The sequence below is a fragment of the Hordeum vulgare genome, chromosome 3H (assembly GCF_904849725.1).
Source record: "Hordeum vulgare subsp. vulgare chromosome 3H, MorexV3_pseudomolecules_assembly, whole genome shotgun sequence".
In the NCBI taxonomy this organism is placed as follows: Eukaryota; Viridiplantae; Streptophyta; class Magnoliopsida; order Poales; family Poaceae; genus Hordeum; species Hordeum vulgare.
This window is the reverse complement of record NC_058520.1, coordinates 26706519-26722251: the sequence shown is the minus strand read 5'-3', so window position 1 is coordinate 26722251 and position 15733 is coordinate 26706519. Positions and strand designations below refer to the sequence as shown.

The 15733-nt window shown below is 42.8% G+C and overlaps 1 protein-coding gene across 3 annotated transcripts; it reads right to left on the bottom strand.

Moving 5' to 3' along the window:
• Positions 1-4907: 4907 nt before the first annotated feature.
• Positions 4908-15418, bottom strand: LOC123442721 (ubiquitin-like domain-containing protein CIP73). 3 transcript variants are annotated; one of them, XM_045118845.1, is made up of 16 exons: positions 15217-15418; positions 14825-14950; positions 12500-12617; positions 11573-11653; positions 10215-10318; positions 10073-10108; positions 9858-9995; positions 9686-9770; positions 9417-9601; positions 8685-8849; positions 8522-8593; positions 8323-8437; positions 7108-7494; positions 5855-6198; positions 5664-5773; positions 4908-5171 (listed from the first exon to the last, which is right to left on the bottom strand). In XM_045118845.1, exons 2-16 carry the CDS (start codon positions 14942-14944, stop codon positions 5159-5161), a joined length of 2073 nt encoding a protein of 690 aa, XP_044974780.1. In that variant the 5' UTR covers positions 14945-14950; positions 15217-15418; the 3' UTR covers positions 4908-5158. The 3 variants fall into 3 exon arrangements, with proteins under 3 accessions (XP_044974780.1, XP_044974782.1, XP_044974781.1); XM_045118847.1 differs by having other exon boundaries at positions 10215-10279; positions 15217-15413; XM_045118846.1 differs by having other exon boundaries at positions 15221-15298.
• Between the last annotated feature and the right edge of the window lie 315 nt (positions 15419-15733).

Genomic DNA, 15733 nt, shown 5'->3' with positions numbered 1-15733 from the left:
TCGGACACCAGAAGTGTTTCGGGCATCACCGGTAACGTACCGGGACCAGCGGGACCACCGGAGGTGGCCCTGGGGGTCCACCGAAGGGGGGCAACGACCCCGGGAGGTAAGGTGGGCCAAGTGGGGGAGGGAACCAGCCCTTAGGTGGGCTGGTGCGCCTCCCCACTCAGCCCAATGCGCAGGGGAGAGGGAAGGGGGGGCAAACCCTAGGCACAGGTGGTGCGCCACCCCCTCCCACCCTAGCCGTCGCCCCCTTTCCCATCTGGTGGCTGCCGCACCACCTAGGGGGGAACCCTAGGGGTGGCCCACCCCCTCCCCCTCCTCCTATAAATAGATAGGGATTTTGGCCCTTGGCTGATAGACTTCTCCCTCTCCCTCGGCGCAGCCCTGCCCTTCTTCCTCCTCCTCTCTGCCGGTGCTTGGCGAAGCCCTGCCAGGAGACCTCGTCTCTCCATCGACACCACCCCGTCGTGCTAGTGGAGTTCTTCCCCAACCTCTCCCTCCTCCTTGCTGGATCAAGGTGCGGGAGACGTCACCGGGTTGCACGTGTGTTGAACGCGGAGGTGCCGTAGTTCGGCACTAGATCGGAATCGCTGCGAGTACGACTCCATCAACCGCGTTCTAGCAATGCTTCCGCTTAGCGATCTTCAAAGGTACGAAGATGCTCTTACCCCTCTGTCGTTGCTGGTCTCTCCATAGGAAGATCTGAATATGCGTAGGAAAATTTTGAATTTATGCTACGTTACCCAACAAAAAAAGCATGCTCACGGATGAATCCACCTTGGATGAACATGCCAAAAAATGGCTCATGGAGAAGAAGAAGGAGACCAATGACCGTAGAGCGTTGGAGACGGCTTGGACGGCTAAGGCTGCGGAGCAGGCGGCCAGGATGCGGACGGAGGGTGATCAATGACCGTAGAGTGTTCCGTGTTTTCAACAATCATCCAAAAAGGGTGAGATTCATGGTACAATTGATTGCTTCCGAGTGTTTTAAACATTGTTGACGAAAATAGTAATGGAGTGATTTGTTTGCTAGTGCACACAGAGAGAAATAGTCCATGGAGATCCGAGGAGAACGTTGTATTCTGTACAGAACTTTGAAGAAGTTCACTAAAGATTATTTGCGTGGCAGACAAGAAGAAGAAGGTACACCCCAAGAATAGAAGACATTGATCCCTCGAAAATATTGTTGGCGCAAAACGATTTTCATTGGCGTGTATGAAGAAGAATGACTGCAACTCAGAAGTTTGACGATGAAGCAAAGTCATAGCATTTGTTTCATTTCTCTTCTTTATCTTATTTGAGTCATAGTACCAACGTATTATTAAGAGGGTTATAGGTTCTCGAAGCTTAGGTCACTTGTGATTCTTAGTTGAAACCTACGAAAGACTGAGAGAAATCTCTTTGTGCTTCGAATCATTACTTGCCATCAAGAGACGTAGTTCATCTTTGCTACAAGAGATATTTTTTGGTTTGAGGAGTTATCTTTACTTACTCCACAAGGAAAATTATGGTTGTGCTCAAAATCCAACCGTTGGAAACGTGTCGGTTGGCCATTGGTTGGGCTTAGTGTCCAGTTTGGTCATTTCCCTCGTGGGAAGGTTGCAGCTATAAATAGCCACCCCGCACCAATGTTGTATGTTGGTTGTCCAGTTGAGATTTCTAAGCAGATTTATTGAGCACCCCTCTCGAGAAATTCGAGTTTAAAATCCACTAAGAGAAGATCAAGAGCCGAAACTTAGATAATGGTTGAGCATAGCAGCACACCTAAGATAGAGTTCTTGTACCTATTACTCTTGAGAATTGCACACTCTCTAGACGGATAGGTGTCGGCTTGAATGTCAAAGAGTCATTGTCTTCACCAAGCTAAGTCTTCAGCAACCAAGATTAATTGTGGTTTGCGAAGAAGTTTGTCAAAGGTTTGGATATTGCCGAGCCCCGAGTGAATTCGATCAAAGTCTGGTCAACTTCTAGTTGAAGGAGAATAGGACGGAGAAAGGTTTGCTCCTATTTTCAATAATAAGTACCTCCAAATAGACGTAGCTATTTTGCAGACGAGTGAACTGGTCTAACAAATCATCTGTCTCCGTAGAGCATCACTGGTTCAAATTTACTTCTACTGTCATTCTTTCAGTAGTTTATCTTCGATGCACTATGGGTCGAATGATATTCATGATCATGTATCAGTAGTACTTCTGACGTGTTCCTTCAGTTTATGTGCTATCATTCTATCGATATCATCTAACCCGTATAGCTCTCATTGTTCTGCTTTCATTCGATGGCTGCTTTACCATGTTGTTTACCATGATATTATTATGTGGTAGCATTGCCATTGCTAAGGCATTGAGCTTTTATGGGAAGAATATTATCACATCCTTCATCGAAAGCTTTCCTTATATCCCTGCATACCTGATTGTTTGTATGTGTTCTGGCAACTTACCTCAGTAATCCATCTATTCAATTTATTCCACAGATGTGATTAGTTTTGAAGAAATTTTGAATCTACCATCCCCCCCCCTCATCTATATACTCCGAGTCCAAACAGTATGGGAAATTAATAGGAGTCACTTGGGTTGCCCATTCAACTTCAACCAACAATGCATGAGGATGAAGGTCTTCTCCACATTAGTGTACAATGTGCATGCAGAGGAAGCCTAGCAAAAGTGGGCATGGTCAACGAGATGTATATCCGGCCAAATGGCCAGCACATAGAGCATATCCGGCCAAATGACCAATACATAGAGCATATTCGGCCAAATCACCAACGTGTAGAAGAACTAACTTGATCGTATATTAGTGCACCACTTGGCCATCATTTTATGAGTGAATTGAGATAATCGCAATACTTGATCATGGACTCTAGGATGATGTAACATCGACAGGTGAGCAACTTTGGTGAATGATCTTGAGTCACTTTCATGTGGTACGAATCAAAGTTCTCCTACTCATGGAACCAAGTATTAACATTGTTAGATGATAAGGTTGAGCCTCTTTGCCCCGTGCCTTGAAATGGATCTATGTTAGTGACCAACTAAACATCCCACAACAATTCGTCCTCCCACAAATTGAAATTTTCTCCCCTCCCTCTCTTCTTTGGGTCTGTTCTAGCTTGGTTATTCTATCTAGACGAGCCATTCATTCCTTTTTATGAAAGAAAGATAAGGGGCAAAGTAGAAAATGAAAGAAACAAATGTATTCAATAAGCAAAAGGAGAGGATGCTTCGAACCCTTGATAGTTCCTAGAACTATATCGTTTTCAAGACCGGGGCTATCAACCACTTATCCATTGCCACCGGCCAGCCGATCATTCGGATCAAGGCCCATTTTCTCAACGTACGAGTCCGCCTGTTGGGTGCACATGCCTAGTTGCTCGTTGTGCGTGTGTGGCTACTGATTGTACATGCCCGAATAGTTGTTGTACACTTCCATCTAGGATCAGCCCACTTGTCCATCCTCGAATCCACATCATCACGGATGATGTCCAATATCTCCATGTCATTTGCCAGACGAGCCCTGTTGAGACATACCGACCAAGAGAGCACGCATCCTATTGATCCATGCCAGAGAAGTTGGATGATAGCGACTCGACGAAGTGGACGGACACGTTCAAGTCGGCAATCTATGGCATGAACATGACGAAAGTAGCCATGGACGGGTGTTGATGACCGAGGTACGTGAGGGCGTAATAGTACGGACGCTTCATCCCCCCCCCCCCCCCCCCCCCGTTCCTCCCGACCACCTCACCCCCATCCCAATCTGCCATGCTTCTTATAGGAGGCCAAAGTCGCTTTCTCCTTGGTCCTTTGGACACAATGACAGTCGTTGCGAGTCGCCGAGTTGATCTTCCGAGCAGCCACCACCTTTGGATTCTCCTTCTTCGGCTCATACAATGGTATAAATGGATCCCTGTGGTGGCGGACGATGAAAAGGATGGGGTCGTGGGTGGACGACGGCGGTGATCACCTGAAGAGGGCGGAACTATGCGGGCTTTGGCGTGGAAACAATGCGAATGCGGCTATAGATACAAGCTATGGGTGGGGTTTTGGTTGGCATTCGCACTATAGATGCAAGCTATGGGTGGGGTTTTGGTTGGCCACGTTGTTGTGCGGCGGTCATCCAGACTCCTACAAACCTCTACTAGGTTTACATCCGGTTTGTGGGAATTTGACACGCGAAACATCCGGTTTGTGGGAATTTGGCCCGCGAAACACAATGTTGGATGACAAAAAAGATATGGCGTTGAAGATGCTTACACCCTGCAGTGGGAGAGAACGGAGAGCTCCGCATGGTATGCCATTAGGTTCAGTTTGAATATGTTCAGCCAATGCTAAGCCCACTGGTGGTACAAAATTCTCGACACTACTGAAATCAAACGGATAACCGTATACCCAATAAACTGGCGTATACACAATCTCATAAAAATAAAATTCATATATATATAGGGTCTAATGCGTTTTTCGAAGCCAACTTTAACCATATGTTAAAGTAATAATACATGACATGCAAGTTACACAAAGCATATCTTCATATTCCTACATGAAAGGAGCTTACAATAATATAATTTTCACATTATACATTTCATATACTATTAATCTTATCAATAGTCAAACGCAATCTCGAAAAATGCATTAGGCCCTATATATATATATATGGATGGAGGGAGTATTCGTTTCGGTTTGGTAACCACAGGTGCACACGCAGAGCCTTTACCGACAGCAACATGCTACATGTTTTTTTCCTTTCCCTCTTGAGCTGACCATAATCTACTTATCCATAGATATACAGCAACAAGTGACAGAGAAATGACTACTGCGACAAGCACCAACCGATGCTTGATTAATCGCACGGATATTTCCGCCCCAAACATAATTGACTTGCACGTATTGGAGATGGACAACAGTTTGCGCTTTGCAAGAACATTTTATGCTTCATCGAATTCGAAAAAGTAAAGAAGGATTACAGGAGCGGCTGTGCAAAATAGCACAGGTTATGAACAGCCTAATATCCCAAGGCTCGACTATACACTCGAAACAATTCCACTTGTCTCAATAAGATTATGACTCGTCCTTAATTCTCTGGTGTAGCAGCAACTGGAAAATTTTCTCAGCTCACAGAATGCAAAAGCAGCGCCCACCCAACAATAACAATCCCACCTGAATCACTCACTCATTCTGCAAAAGAAAAATGTCAACACAGGTCAAATGATTAGTCCACAGATACCACCACTATCGCGAAAGGTCAAGTTTAAACTTAACCGAAACAACGATCACTATGCCACAATGATGTAGTTATCCAATCTCATTTGGAAGCCTAACTCAAGTCAGTTAATCATTCTTTTTTATTTTTGTTTGATCAAAAGACAACTTTTTTCTCGCGATTTTACTGAGTCATTACACTGATTCAATAAATGATTATCAAGTGGTTCTTATTCGAATAAGCCTTGCCTTTTTTTAGCTTGAGACTCAGTCATCGTGGTTCTAGTATGAATCTAAGGTTTTAATTGAACACATTCAACAAGGCCACATTCTTTGCAGACTACCCACAGGAAACCAACAAGGCCAATTACGAGAAAAATCACTCGATAAATAGATCAAACCAATTGATCCAGTGAAACATCCATAACTATCATGAAAACAGATAAACATGTGTGCGACATGCAATACCTTTGCCTTTTAGAATTAGGCCCGTCAACAGGGTCACGACTATGTTGACGTGAATTCCTGGAATCACTTGGCCCATCCCTTGAACCGTTGGCGCTCTCGGGCACAGCAGCCTGTATTTCAGTACTCAATGTTACAACACATCTACCAATAACAGTTATCAAATTACTAACAGAAAAAGGGATTGCATTTGCCTGTGAAGGAGTACTGCTGGTGTCTGCTGGGGTGCTTTGAGGCTGGTTTTCAACATTGGAGATATGTGGCATAATTTGCCTGACCAAATTAGCAAAGCGTATCCCCTCGTCGCTGGCCACTGACACTTCAGGTACTGCATGGTTTCTAGCATCTACCGGCTCAGCAGAAGCCGCTGGTGCATGATGACTTGTACCATTTGCTGGGGGGGTTTCTCCAGAAAACAGTGAGCCAATCCACTGGAGACTGTCCATCAACTGGGATAAAGGACCCTGACCATTCTGCTGACCATGGGAAGCCTGAGAACTGTTCCCCGCATTGACATCGATCGAATGCCCCAGATTACCTAAAACAAAATCCAGCGATGATCAAAACCTTGTCTTTCGGAACACCAAAAGGTCAACATGGCGGACCAGAATACCGAAAGAAGAATCATCAATGAATGGCATGCAAAAGCAGTGCCAACTCATGTAGAAACTAATCAGATTTAGTCAGATATTGCCCTCCTCATCCTAACAGCATATGTTTCTTAAAATCATATATGGACATACATATGGTAATGTCAGTTTTTTGTCAGATAAAAATTACAAAACCATCGGGTTGATCTCTTTCGGGGGAAAATGTTCTAGCATTTTATTTTATTTTATTCTACATATATTGGTTCAGGGTAGAAACTAGAAACGACTGTAAGCATTTTTGTGTAAACATTTCCACCTGCAATATTCGGCACATGTATGAACATAAGTTCACATCCATAGAGCAAAGCGACCATGCCATGATAATACTCAAGAAAGAAAAAAAGCAAATTGTTGATCTGTCACAGTGGCTAACAAGCACACCCATAATGTCCAACCTATGGGACAGACTTCATTTGATGGCAGTTGTTACCATCGAGATGGCACCCATATCCCTTTAGCATCCTCCGCCTTCACTATATTATTCGAATCGATGAGAACTATGATGCGAATCCGAGCTGCAGCCAACAAAAACTGTCCAAATATCTTCTCAAAAAAATAACTGTCCAAATCCAACGAGGTATGAGGATCAGTGGGCATTGACAGGACCCTGATTCAGGATCGTATTAGTCGTGAGTCTGCTAGAGGAACAAATTTTCAATAGCATAAATTGGGCTCCTAGATTATGGCGCCACCTAACCAGGTTAAACCCCTAATAAAAACTCCAAATTTAAAGAACAAATAGCACAACAATTGAAAAGGATGAAAACAACACAGATGAAGTGAGGAAACTCATTCACCTGCTTCACGTGGTGGCTGAGGATTCGGTTGCAGATTAGCATGGGTGTCACTATGAGGTTCATTTGGAGTTTGACCATTTCGTGCACCGCTACCATTAGAATTTACTCTTTGATGAACTCTGGTGATCATTGGAAAGATAACACCAACTCCTCCACTAGAAGAACCCGATGGAGAGCGACTGATGCCAGCAGGCACAGCACCAACTGTCCTAAGTGGCAACAGTCTAACTCCAGACCCAACAGCAAAAGGAGCACCACCTGCAACTCGTGCAAATGCTTCTCTGGCGTTTGAATGTGAAGCATTGCCAGTTCTATCTGTATGTTCTTGTGCTTGCTGTGCCCCAGCCGATTCACTTGGGTTAGTACTGGCTACAGGCACAGACCCACCTAACAACCAAAAAGACTGGCATTTAACCATTATCATCAACCAAAGTAACAACAGAAGAAAAAATGAACACGCCAGACATTTATCCCAGATGCATCAATTATTTATTAATTCTTTCGAGGAAGAGAGACCCATACAAGGTATGCAAAAGAGACAAGTATTTATATCAGAAGTAGGAAAGGGAAATCACAAGCCACAGGGACAGAACAAACTCTCTACTGATTCAATTATTTAACTTTAAATTAACACACCCTACTCTGCTTGTTCTGATCTATTTAATATGGCAATACTACCTCAGCTCCAAATAATTCTCAATCCCAATATATGCTTACATCTGGCACAAAGTTTAGTATATAAAACCATAAATTGATAAAACCAGATCCCAATCCATGCTTACTAACTGCATCAAGTTTAGCATACCACCATAAATTGCTAAAAGCAAGCGTCATGAATTCTGAAATCTATGTCTGAATCAACACGCCCACCCTGCATGTTCTGATTGATATAATATGCGAGATAAGACATCAGATCTAAACCACCCCCGATCTACAATACTAAACTGACACCCAGCTAGAGGTTGTGACAAATGAAACTTTTAACTGAAACACTCACCCTACATATACTCATTACACAGTCTGCTAAGTTAGGACTCCAGTCTACACAATATCAACACTGCTCGACTAACACTCGTGTTTCCACGGTTCCACCATTAACTAGCTTAAGGTATGATGGTAGCTGAACAGATCTTCGGTACATAACAAACGAAAATGAAATTCACACGCTGCTAAGGCTACAAAAAGGAAAACTGGATCAACAGAAGCATTACTCACTTGTACGGACATGGATATCAGCATCTCTTGGATGTAGAACAGAGCCTTGCGAACCAAGACTAGAAAACATCTGACCCATTTGCACAGATCTTGGTCCTGGAAAAAACGGAACAGGCTGGACAGAAATTAGTTAGCAAATGGATAAAAAGGATGCATGCCTTCTCTATTTATTAATTCTAAATTAAATTTTAAAACTCACAGGAACCATTAGAGGGTTTGGCCCAGATGGAGATATAAAAACAGCCGGTCCAGAATTTACAACCGCTTCTGACTGAAAATAGTAAATGGGTCAGCGTGGAAGTACAAATACAAAACCGTTTCCAATCTGAAATGAGGTAAATATAGTTGTCACAGAAACCTACAGGTGTGGGATTGATACGAAGAGTCATTGTGGTGCGACCAAGTTCTAGAAGTAATGAACCAAGATTCTGGAGGAGAACACCTTGTCTCATTGCACTCTGTTGAAGGTTCCTCCGAGTTGGGGAGTCACTTACATTCCCAAGATCTCCCAGTTGCGTCGAGAGTTGCTAGAATGATAACATGATTTCAAATTCCAGACTTCAGGCATTCCAACATTTATTTAGTTACACAGGTAAGTGATGTAAAAATTGATAATTACAGTAACTTAATATATAAACAGTAAACTGAATCAACACAGTAGACCTGTATCAGCCAAATACAAAATTTTCATACCGAAATCCTTAGATTGCCCTTTATTCATATTGAAGTGCCACATCATAGCACACAATACATTAATTCATTTTGACGCCGCGTTGAAGAAATTAACACATTCCAACATCAAATTCAGTTTTGTAGGTTACTCGCAATAAACATAAAATCTTTTGTACAGCTCATTATCCAATTCAAATAAAACCAGGTATACCAACATGGCATCATGTGAATAGTTAGAATTTAAAATATATAAATACGAAAATATCTGAGGTCCGCTATCAAAGGGAATAGGCAAAGAACTAAATAAACAGCATTCTCAGCTGAAGAAGAATAAACAAGAACAGCTTGCTAAAATGATAAGGACTACTAGCATTTTGCATCAGCTACTTGAAACCCACAAGGCTTTGAAAGATGCAACTTACAGATAGCAATTCTCCAGCCAGGTCAACAAGAAGTTGTCTAGTAGACTGCATGGTTTCAGCTAGCAATGCTGCAGTAGGAAGTACATGATGTGCAGAAGTTGAACCAGGCTGGCTTTCCTGGCTTTGGGTACCACCAACATGAACACTTCCTGCGGTTCCAGGGTCAATGTCACGCACCGTTTGTGCTGCAAAAGAAGAGAACTGGGGATAAATCTTCACAGAACAAACTACAAAATGGATGCTATCGCAGATTGAAAGCACAGTCAAACCATTTCCATTGAAGCCTTCCCTCCTAAACGAGTCCCTCATAAAGTTAATGTACTGAGAAATTGTAGTCACGGAATCAGGGATGACCTGCAAAAGATAGAATATGTTAGTGTCATTACATCCTAAAATCTCACCGTGCGTGCGATGAGGATGAAAGACAAAGCAAAGATTTACATTTGGCAGTGATGATCCAACTGCCGCTTCAGGGAAATGCAGAGAAGCCTGCTGTTGATCAAGTTCGACCCTGACATCATTTGGGAATGAAGATTGCATAGGTTCTGATGGTCTGGTATCAGAAGGTGCTGATCCACCCTGGCATTAAAATAGTTAATCACAAATAAGTTCCTGAAGATCCGATCTAAAGAAGTATTTTGAGAATGCTGGATTACCTGAACTTGTGGGCTGGTCAACAAGCTTTGGAGAATCTGCCAAAAGAAGAATATAGGCAATTTGAACAAAACCACAGTCATATGCTAAATATAGAGATTCTTGAATTACAACAAGTAGAATATATGAAGCGTGTTGAATTACCTGGGCAAGGCTAGAGAATTCACTCCCCTGCTCCAAATCTACAGCCTCAAGCACAATACTGCGAACTGTGCGACCATGACGACGAGTTGAATTTGATACATTAGCTGGAAGTTTTTGACAGTTCACAAAGGAATAGAAGTTGTTATTTCCGACAAAAAAGAAGTTTGTATTCAGACTAAGAACATGGATGTGTGAGTCCTAAGATGCAAAATAAAATAATATTCCCTACTGTACTGCACATAGTTAGTCTACCTATGCCACAGGCTGTAACAAACTAAATATAGTAACATCGAATATTTACAGATTATCATCCAAAATGACCATACAATGAGAGCAACAAGCTCACACCTCAGAGTACTTGCAGAATGGTCAGATGAAATAGATCTTCATGATCAAGAGTTTGAGTCTGAGAAAGAACCAGAGGAGACAGATTCGGAGGACACAGATTACGAGGATGATGAAGTGGTGACTGGATGCACCTATGTGGATGACGACTGAATCACGATTATCATGGAATGGAACTGGAAGCATGCTTCTGATTGGCTGCCTGCGCAATTGATTGCCATTTATCTTATTATTAGGATATGTCTGTTTCAACTGAACTGCAATTTAGGCTTTTAGCTGATATTTTGCATGCTGTGTGAACTGCATTTTAGATGCTATTTCAGTTACCTATGTATTATGTTTCCTACTTACTATGCATATTATTCAGAAACAGCCAAATTTTAAAATCGCTTAAGCACCCATTGCTCTAAGCTTTGGCCTTTCAGTTCGCTTAAGCTTAACGATTCTTTGAACATTACTACTTTGCAACTAAACAACCAGAACTGTATGTGCCAACAATCACAATGACACATAGGTCACAACACCTTCTGCACTGCACCGTTATAGAATGGTCACTAGCTCTGTCCAGACACAACAAAAACAAGAATACTCCCTCCGTCTCAGTTTACAAGTCCGGCACATATACCTAGGTCGTCAACTTGACCAACTTAATGAGAAGCATATATAACAAAAAAAATCATTAGAAACTTTAGATGTTCTATCTTCTAATGATATAATTTTTATGTTAAACAGTATATTTTATATAAGTCAAATTGACGAACTAGGTACACGTGCATGCCTTCTAAACTGTGACGGAGGGAGTAACATAATGCAAGAGATTCAACATATAGCACGAACTGCAGTTATGACTAGAAAACTATCTCCATCTGAAGAAGCTTACAAAGTATTCAAGCACTACAAACTAAAAAAGACTAAATAGCACAGATACAAAGATAGCCATGTATGTTAAAAAAATAAAAAGCGGTTTCAATCAACAAAACATTCATACTGTACAACTGAAAAATTCCACATACCTTCATTTCCTGCACTTCCTGATGCAGCTGGCTGGCCTGGTTGTCTAACAACAAGATGCAATGTATGGCCATCTTCAACATCTAAAAACTACTGTTAAGGAGTAACATTTACAGGGTTGAATATAAATACAGCTTGACACACGACAGATATACCATTTTGTTGGCATGATCCAATGGAGACTTTAGTTGGGTTTTAGGAACTTCTCATGACAGGAGTGAAGACAAGAGTAAAGTATTCATATTCATGGCTTTGCATAATGGTACAGACAGAAACATAAAAGGAAAGAAATTTGCTACTGCAACAGAAAACGCATCCACGTTACAAGTGTATACCAAAACAATTCCAAATGGAGCATCATAAATCCCCAACAATGTGACTAACATCCTCTAAAAATCTTGTGAAACTAACAACGGAAAACTATAAATGGAATAAATACTCCATTATAATACTCAATATTAACCTGATTTTCTTATGATATTGTTCTTTCACAATGGGCGAATATTTAAATACTCCATTATAATACTCAATATTAACCTGATTTTCTTATGATATTGTTCTTTCGCAATGGGCAAATATTCAATGGCAAACAGCCAGACATATCATGCATTGGATGAAAGATCCAGGCGGAGGCAAGGGAATGGGCATTAGCAGGCGTTGCATGTGTCCAAAAGCTTTTGCAAGTATGGAGGATGTAACATGAGGGCTGAGTTGTCTGGCATTCATAACCTAGATCCTAGACTTCTAATGTAACTATCTCATTTCTATTAATGCATCAAGAAACAAAGTTTTGCATTTCCTCGAGAGAAAATAATATGCACTGGGTTGCATCTAATGATAATCTCCATCAGAAATGATGTCCATTGATCAAGTAAACAATATTTAAGATAAGAAATATAAGAATGCAAGTCAAAAGTACATGAGGATACGATAAGCAGAGAGAAGTTCATCATCCTTCAAGACTCTCCCACGACAAATCAGACGTTGTTGTTCAGACAATATTCCAGTTACAGTAGCTATCTTGTCCTTTAGCAGAGGAATTGGCACCTGTAATTGGACAAGAGATAATCAAGATTACACAATTTGACATGTTTTGAAAAAATTGGAATAGAACCCACTATTTGAAAAATATTTCAACGGGTCGTCTATTTTAGTTGGCTTTAAGGATGACAGGAGGCAAGGCCTGCGCTAAGATACCGCAGAATGTCATGTGGCGGGCCTTGAAGAAACACAAAGCCCCAATGAAGTACATTACCCTCATCAAGGACATATACGATAATGTTGTGCAAGTGTCCAAACAAGTGATGGCGACACTGATGACTTTCAAATTAAAATAGGATTACACCAAGGGTCAGCTTTGAGCCCTTATCTTTTTGCTTTGGTGATGGATGAGGTCACAAGGGATATACAAGGAGATGCTCTTTGTGGCTGATGTGGTGCTAGTCGATGATAGTGGCGGTTAATCTTTACTTCATCTGTCTGGGTTTATTTGGACCTGTGAGCAACCTATCAGCGTCCCTATTTACAAAGCCCGGTCAATTAAAGCACTAGGTTTTTCCCCTTTATTCCTGGGTTGCTCACTGTGTTAATTCCGGTCGAACACATGCAGCCACTTAAATCACCGCAGTTAATTATGCCAGCGAGTATGCAACCAATGGTAGCCAAGCGCATGCATGCATCCACTTATATCGCTGCAACTCATACGCCTAAATTGTTGTGCATGATGTTAATTGCGCCTAGAAACGTGTATGCCTTGGCCCCTGCACTTTGGCCCTCGGGCCCAATAAACCCGAACGGAGGGAGTACTATTAAAGGGGAGTCATCGCTTCCCAGGTTTCGACCCTTTCTTCCATTCTCTCCCACGTAATCCCCTCCCACGAGGTTTTTACGATTTTCTTCCTAAAAACCGCATGCACATTAACTCAGTCCCCCCTCTCCTCGATCCACCCGCCCCCACGTCCTGCATTAACGCAATCGAATCAAATCTTACCAAAACCTCAACTAAATCAAAACTTCCCTTGCCTTCCAGAAGCGCCAGTAAAGAGTGTTGATAATGTCCAGAGAGGTCAAGGTAGACCAAACTTGACATGGGAGGAGTCTGTAAAGAGAGACCTGAAGGACTGCAATATTACCAAAGAACAAGCCATGGACAGGAGTGCGTGCAAGTTAGCTATCCGTGGGCCAAAACCATGACTAGGTTTCAAGATCTTATGGGTTCAACTGAACTCTAACCTACCGCAACTTGTTTCAGACTGAAACACTGTCGTTGTTGTTGTCTAATTTGGAATTGCACTCGTGTTACTCTGATACTCTCCATCAGAATAGATGGAGAGAAAAAAAACTGACACCAATGTGCTAACAAATTGTAACAGATTTTCAATCGTATTATGTTACTCATTTTCCCCATTGCCGCCTCGACAAATATTTCATATGCGATCTATTTTGTTAAACTAGTACCAGGCGCAGAAGTTATCCTTGCATGGTAGTGCTATACAGATAAAAGATCGGCACTATATGTGGCATGTGGTTTTCTCGGTGTCATGGTGGGTAATGGCCCTAGAACAGAGGTTCGCTTGTAGAAGGTGAGTACAGCTCCAAGGGACAAGAGTCGAACGGCCCATGGAAGATGAGTAGCAGGACAGATATTGGATCTTTACTAGTTTATAATCATTCATTCATCATCAGTACAGGATACATGATGTCCTTTTTATAGAAAAGACGCGACTTGATGCCTAAGAATAGAATCCCAACTTTCCTAACAAATCATATCTTTATCTTCCGAACTAAACCAATCTCTTTCGAAATTAAATAGATATCCATACTGACCAAATAGCCTACTATCATCATCTCCACTATTAATTGACTAACTGCATATGATACTGTTCACATGAATAGTAAGGGACGAGTGGACAACTGCTATAAAAATACTTCCTCCATCCCATAATATAAGAACGTTTTTGACACTACTATAGTGTCAAAAACGTTCTTATATTATGGGACGGAGGGAGTATCATTTATGCAGCAAAGGCATCATCCCATATGGAGCACAGGACGTGGTGCTTCATTTCTGCTGTGAGAAATGCTTGGGACACGAAAGGCATCGACAATCTAGCATAGTCAAGCTGATTACTTAGTACTCGGGTAAATGACATTTCAATGTGTGCAGCTCTGTGCTGAGTGTTCCCAGAGTACAGCAGTAAACCACGCAAACAACGCAAACAAAACTCTGATACGAGCATGCATTATCGACTTACGCATTTATTCACGCGCAAATTGTACGTCTGGGAATCCAAAGTCTTGATCTTGATCTCTATCGTAGTCTCGGAACCCTCAGCGCAGTGTGACATTCGCACATCTGAAGAGTTACACTCCATAATCTCCTGCAATCGATGACAAAAACAGAATTACTGGAAACACCAACCGGCGAAGTGTGAGTTTACATTCATCCAAAGGACCAGTGGAACGGAATCAAGCAAGATCCTCTCGCGTGTAAACCCGAACGCGCACTGGAAAAATCATACAGTCGTCATTATATTGTCCTGTCGCGATATCCAATCTACGGCAAGTACTCATCCGATAAAAAAAAATCGGGGGAAAATTGAACAGACAGAGGACGAAAGAGGGAGGGGGGAGGGGGGAGGGCTACCTGCCTATGGACTGGTCGCCGGCGTAGCTCCGGGCGGGAGAGGGAGGCGCTGCTGGGCTCCTGTTCCGGCGGCGGGGCGGCGGTGCGGCGGCCGGCGGGGCACGCCGCGGCGGCGGGCCGGCGGCGACTAGGAACCCTAGCTGTCGCGCTCGGGAAAAAGGGCCTCTCTCTGGTCGTTCGATCGGGAGGGAGGCCGCCCTCTTGGTTCGATCGGTCCAGGGAATAGGGGCTCGAGTTATCCCCCCACTAGGGCCGAAGACCCGCACGCCGAGGGACTCCTCGCGAGAGCCATTCCTGGCCGTTAGATCACCGCACAAGGAGCTATGGTACGTCCGATTGGGCTAGTACCGACTCTGTTTTATTACCGCGGCACCCACCCATTTGTTCCCGACTCGACTCCCGGGCGACGCTATGCATCAGTCGGGTGATAATCGGATCGGATCGGCCACCTTGACAGCCGTTGGATGACGCGCGGGAGAGTCGTCTGATGTCTTCAGCGTTGGCTGTGCAGGTGCGC

Bases quoted from the DNA above. Each gene is read 5' to 3' on its own strand.
- LOC123442721 (XM_045118845.1), bottom strand. From the start codon at position 14,944: ATGGAGTGTAACTCTTCAGATGTGCGAATGTCACACTGCGCTGAGGGT. The intron at 9,771-9,857 runs GTAAATCTTTGC...TATCTTTTGCAG, and splicing joins TTGGATCATCACTGCCAAAT to GTCATCCCTGATTCCGTGAC. The intron at 9,602-9,685 runs GTTTGACTGTGC...CTTCTTTTGCAG, and splicing joins GGAAGGCTTCAATGGAAATG to CACAAACGGTGCGTGACATT.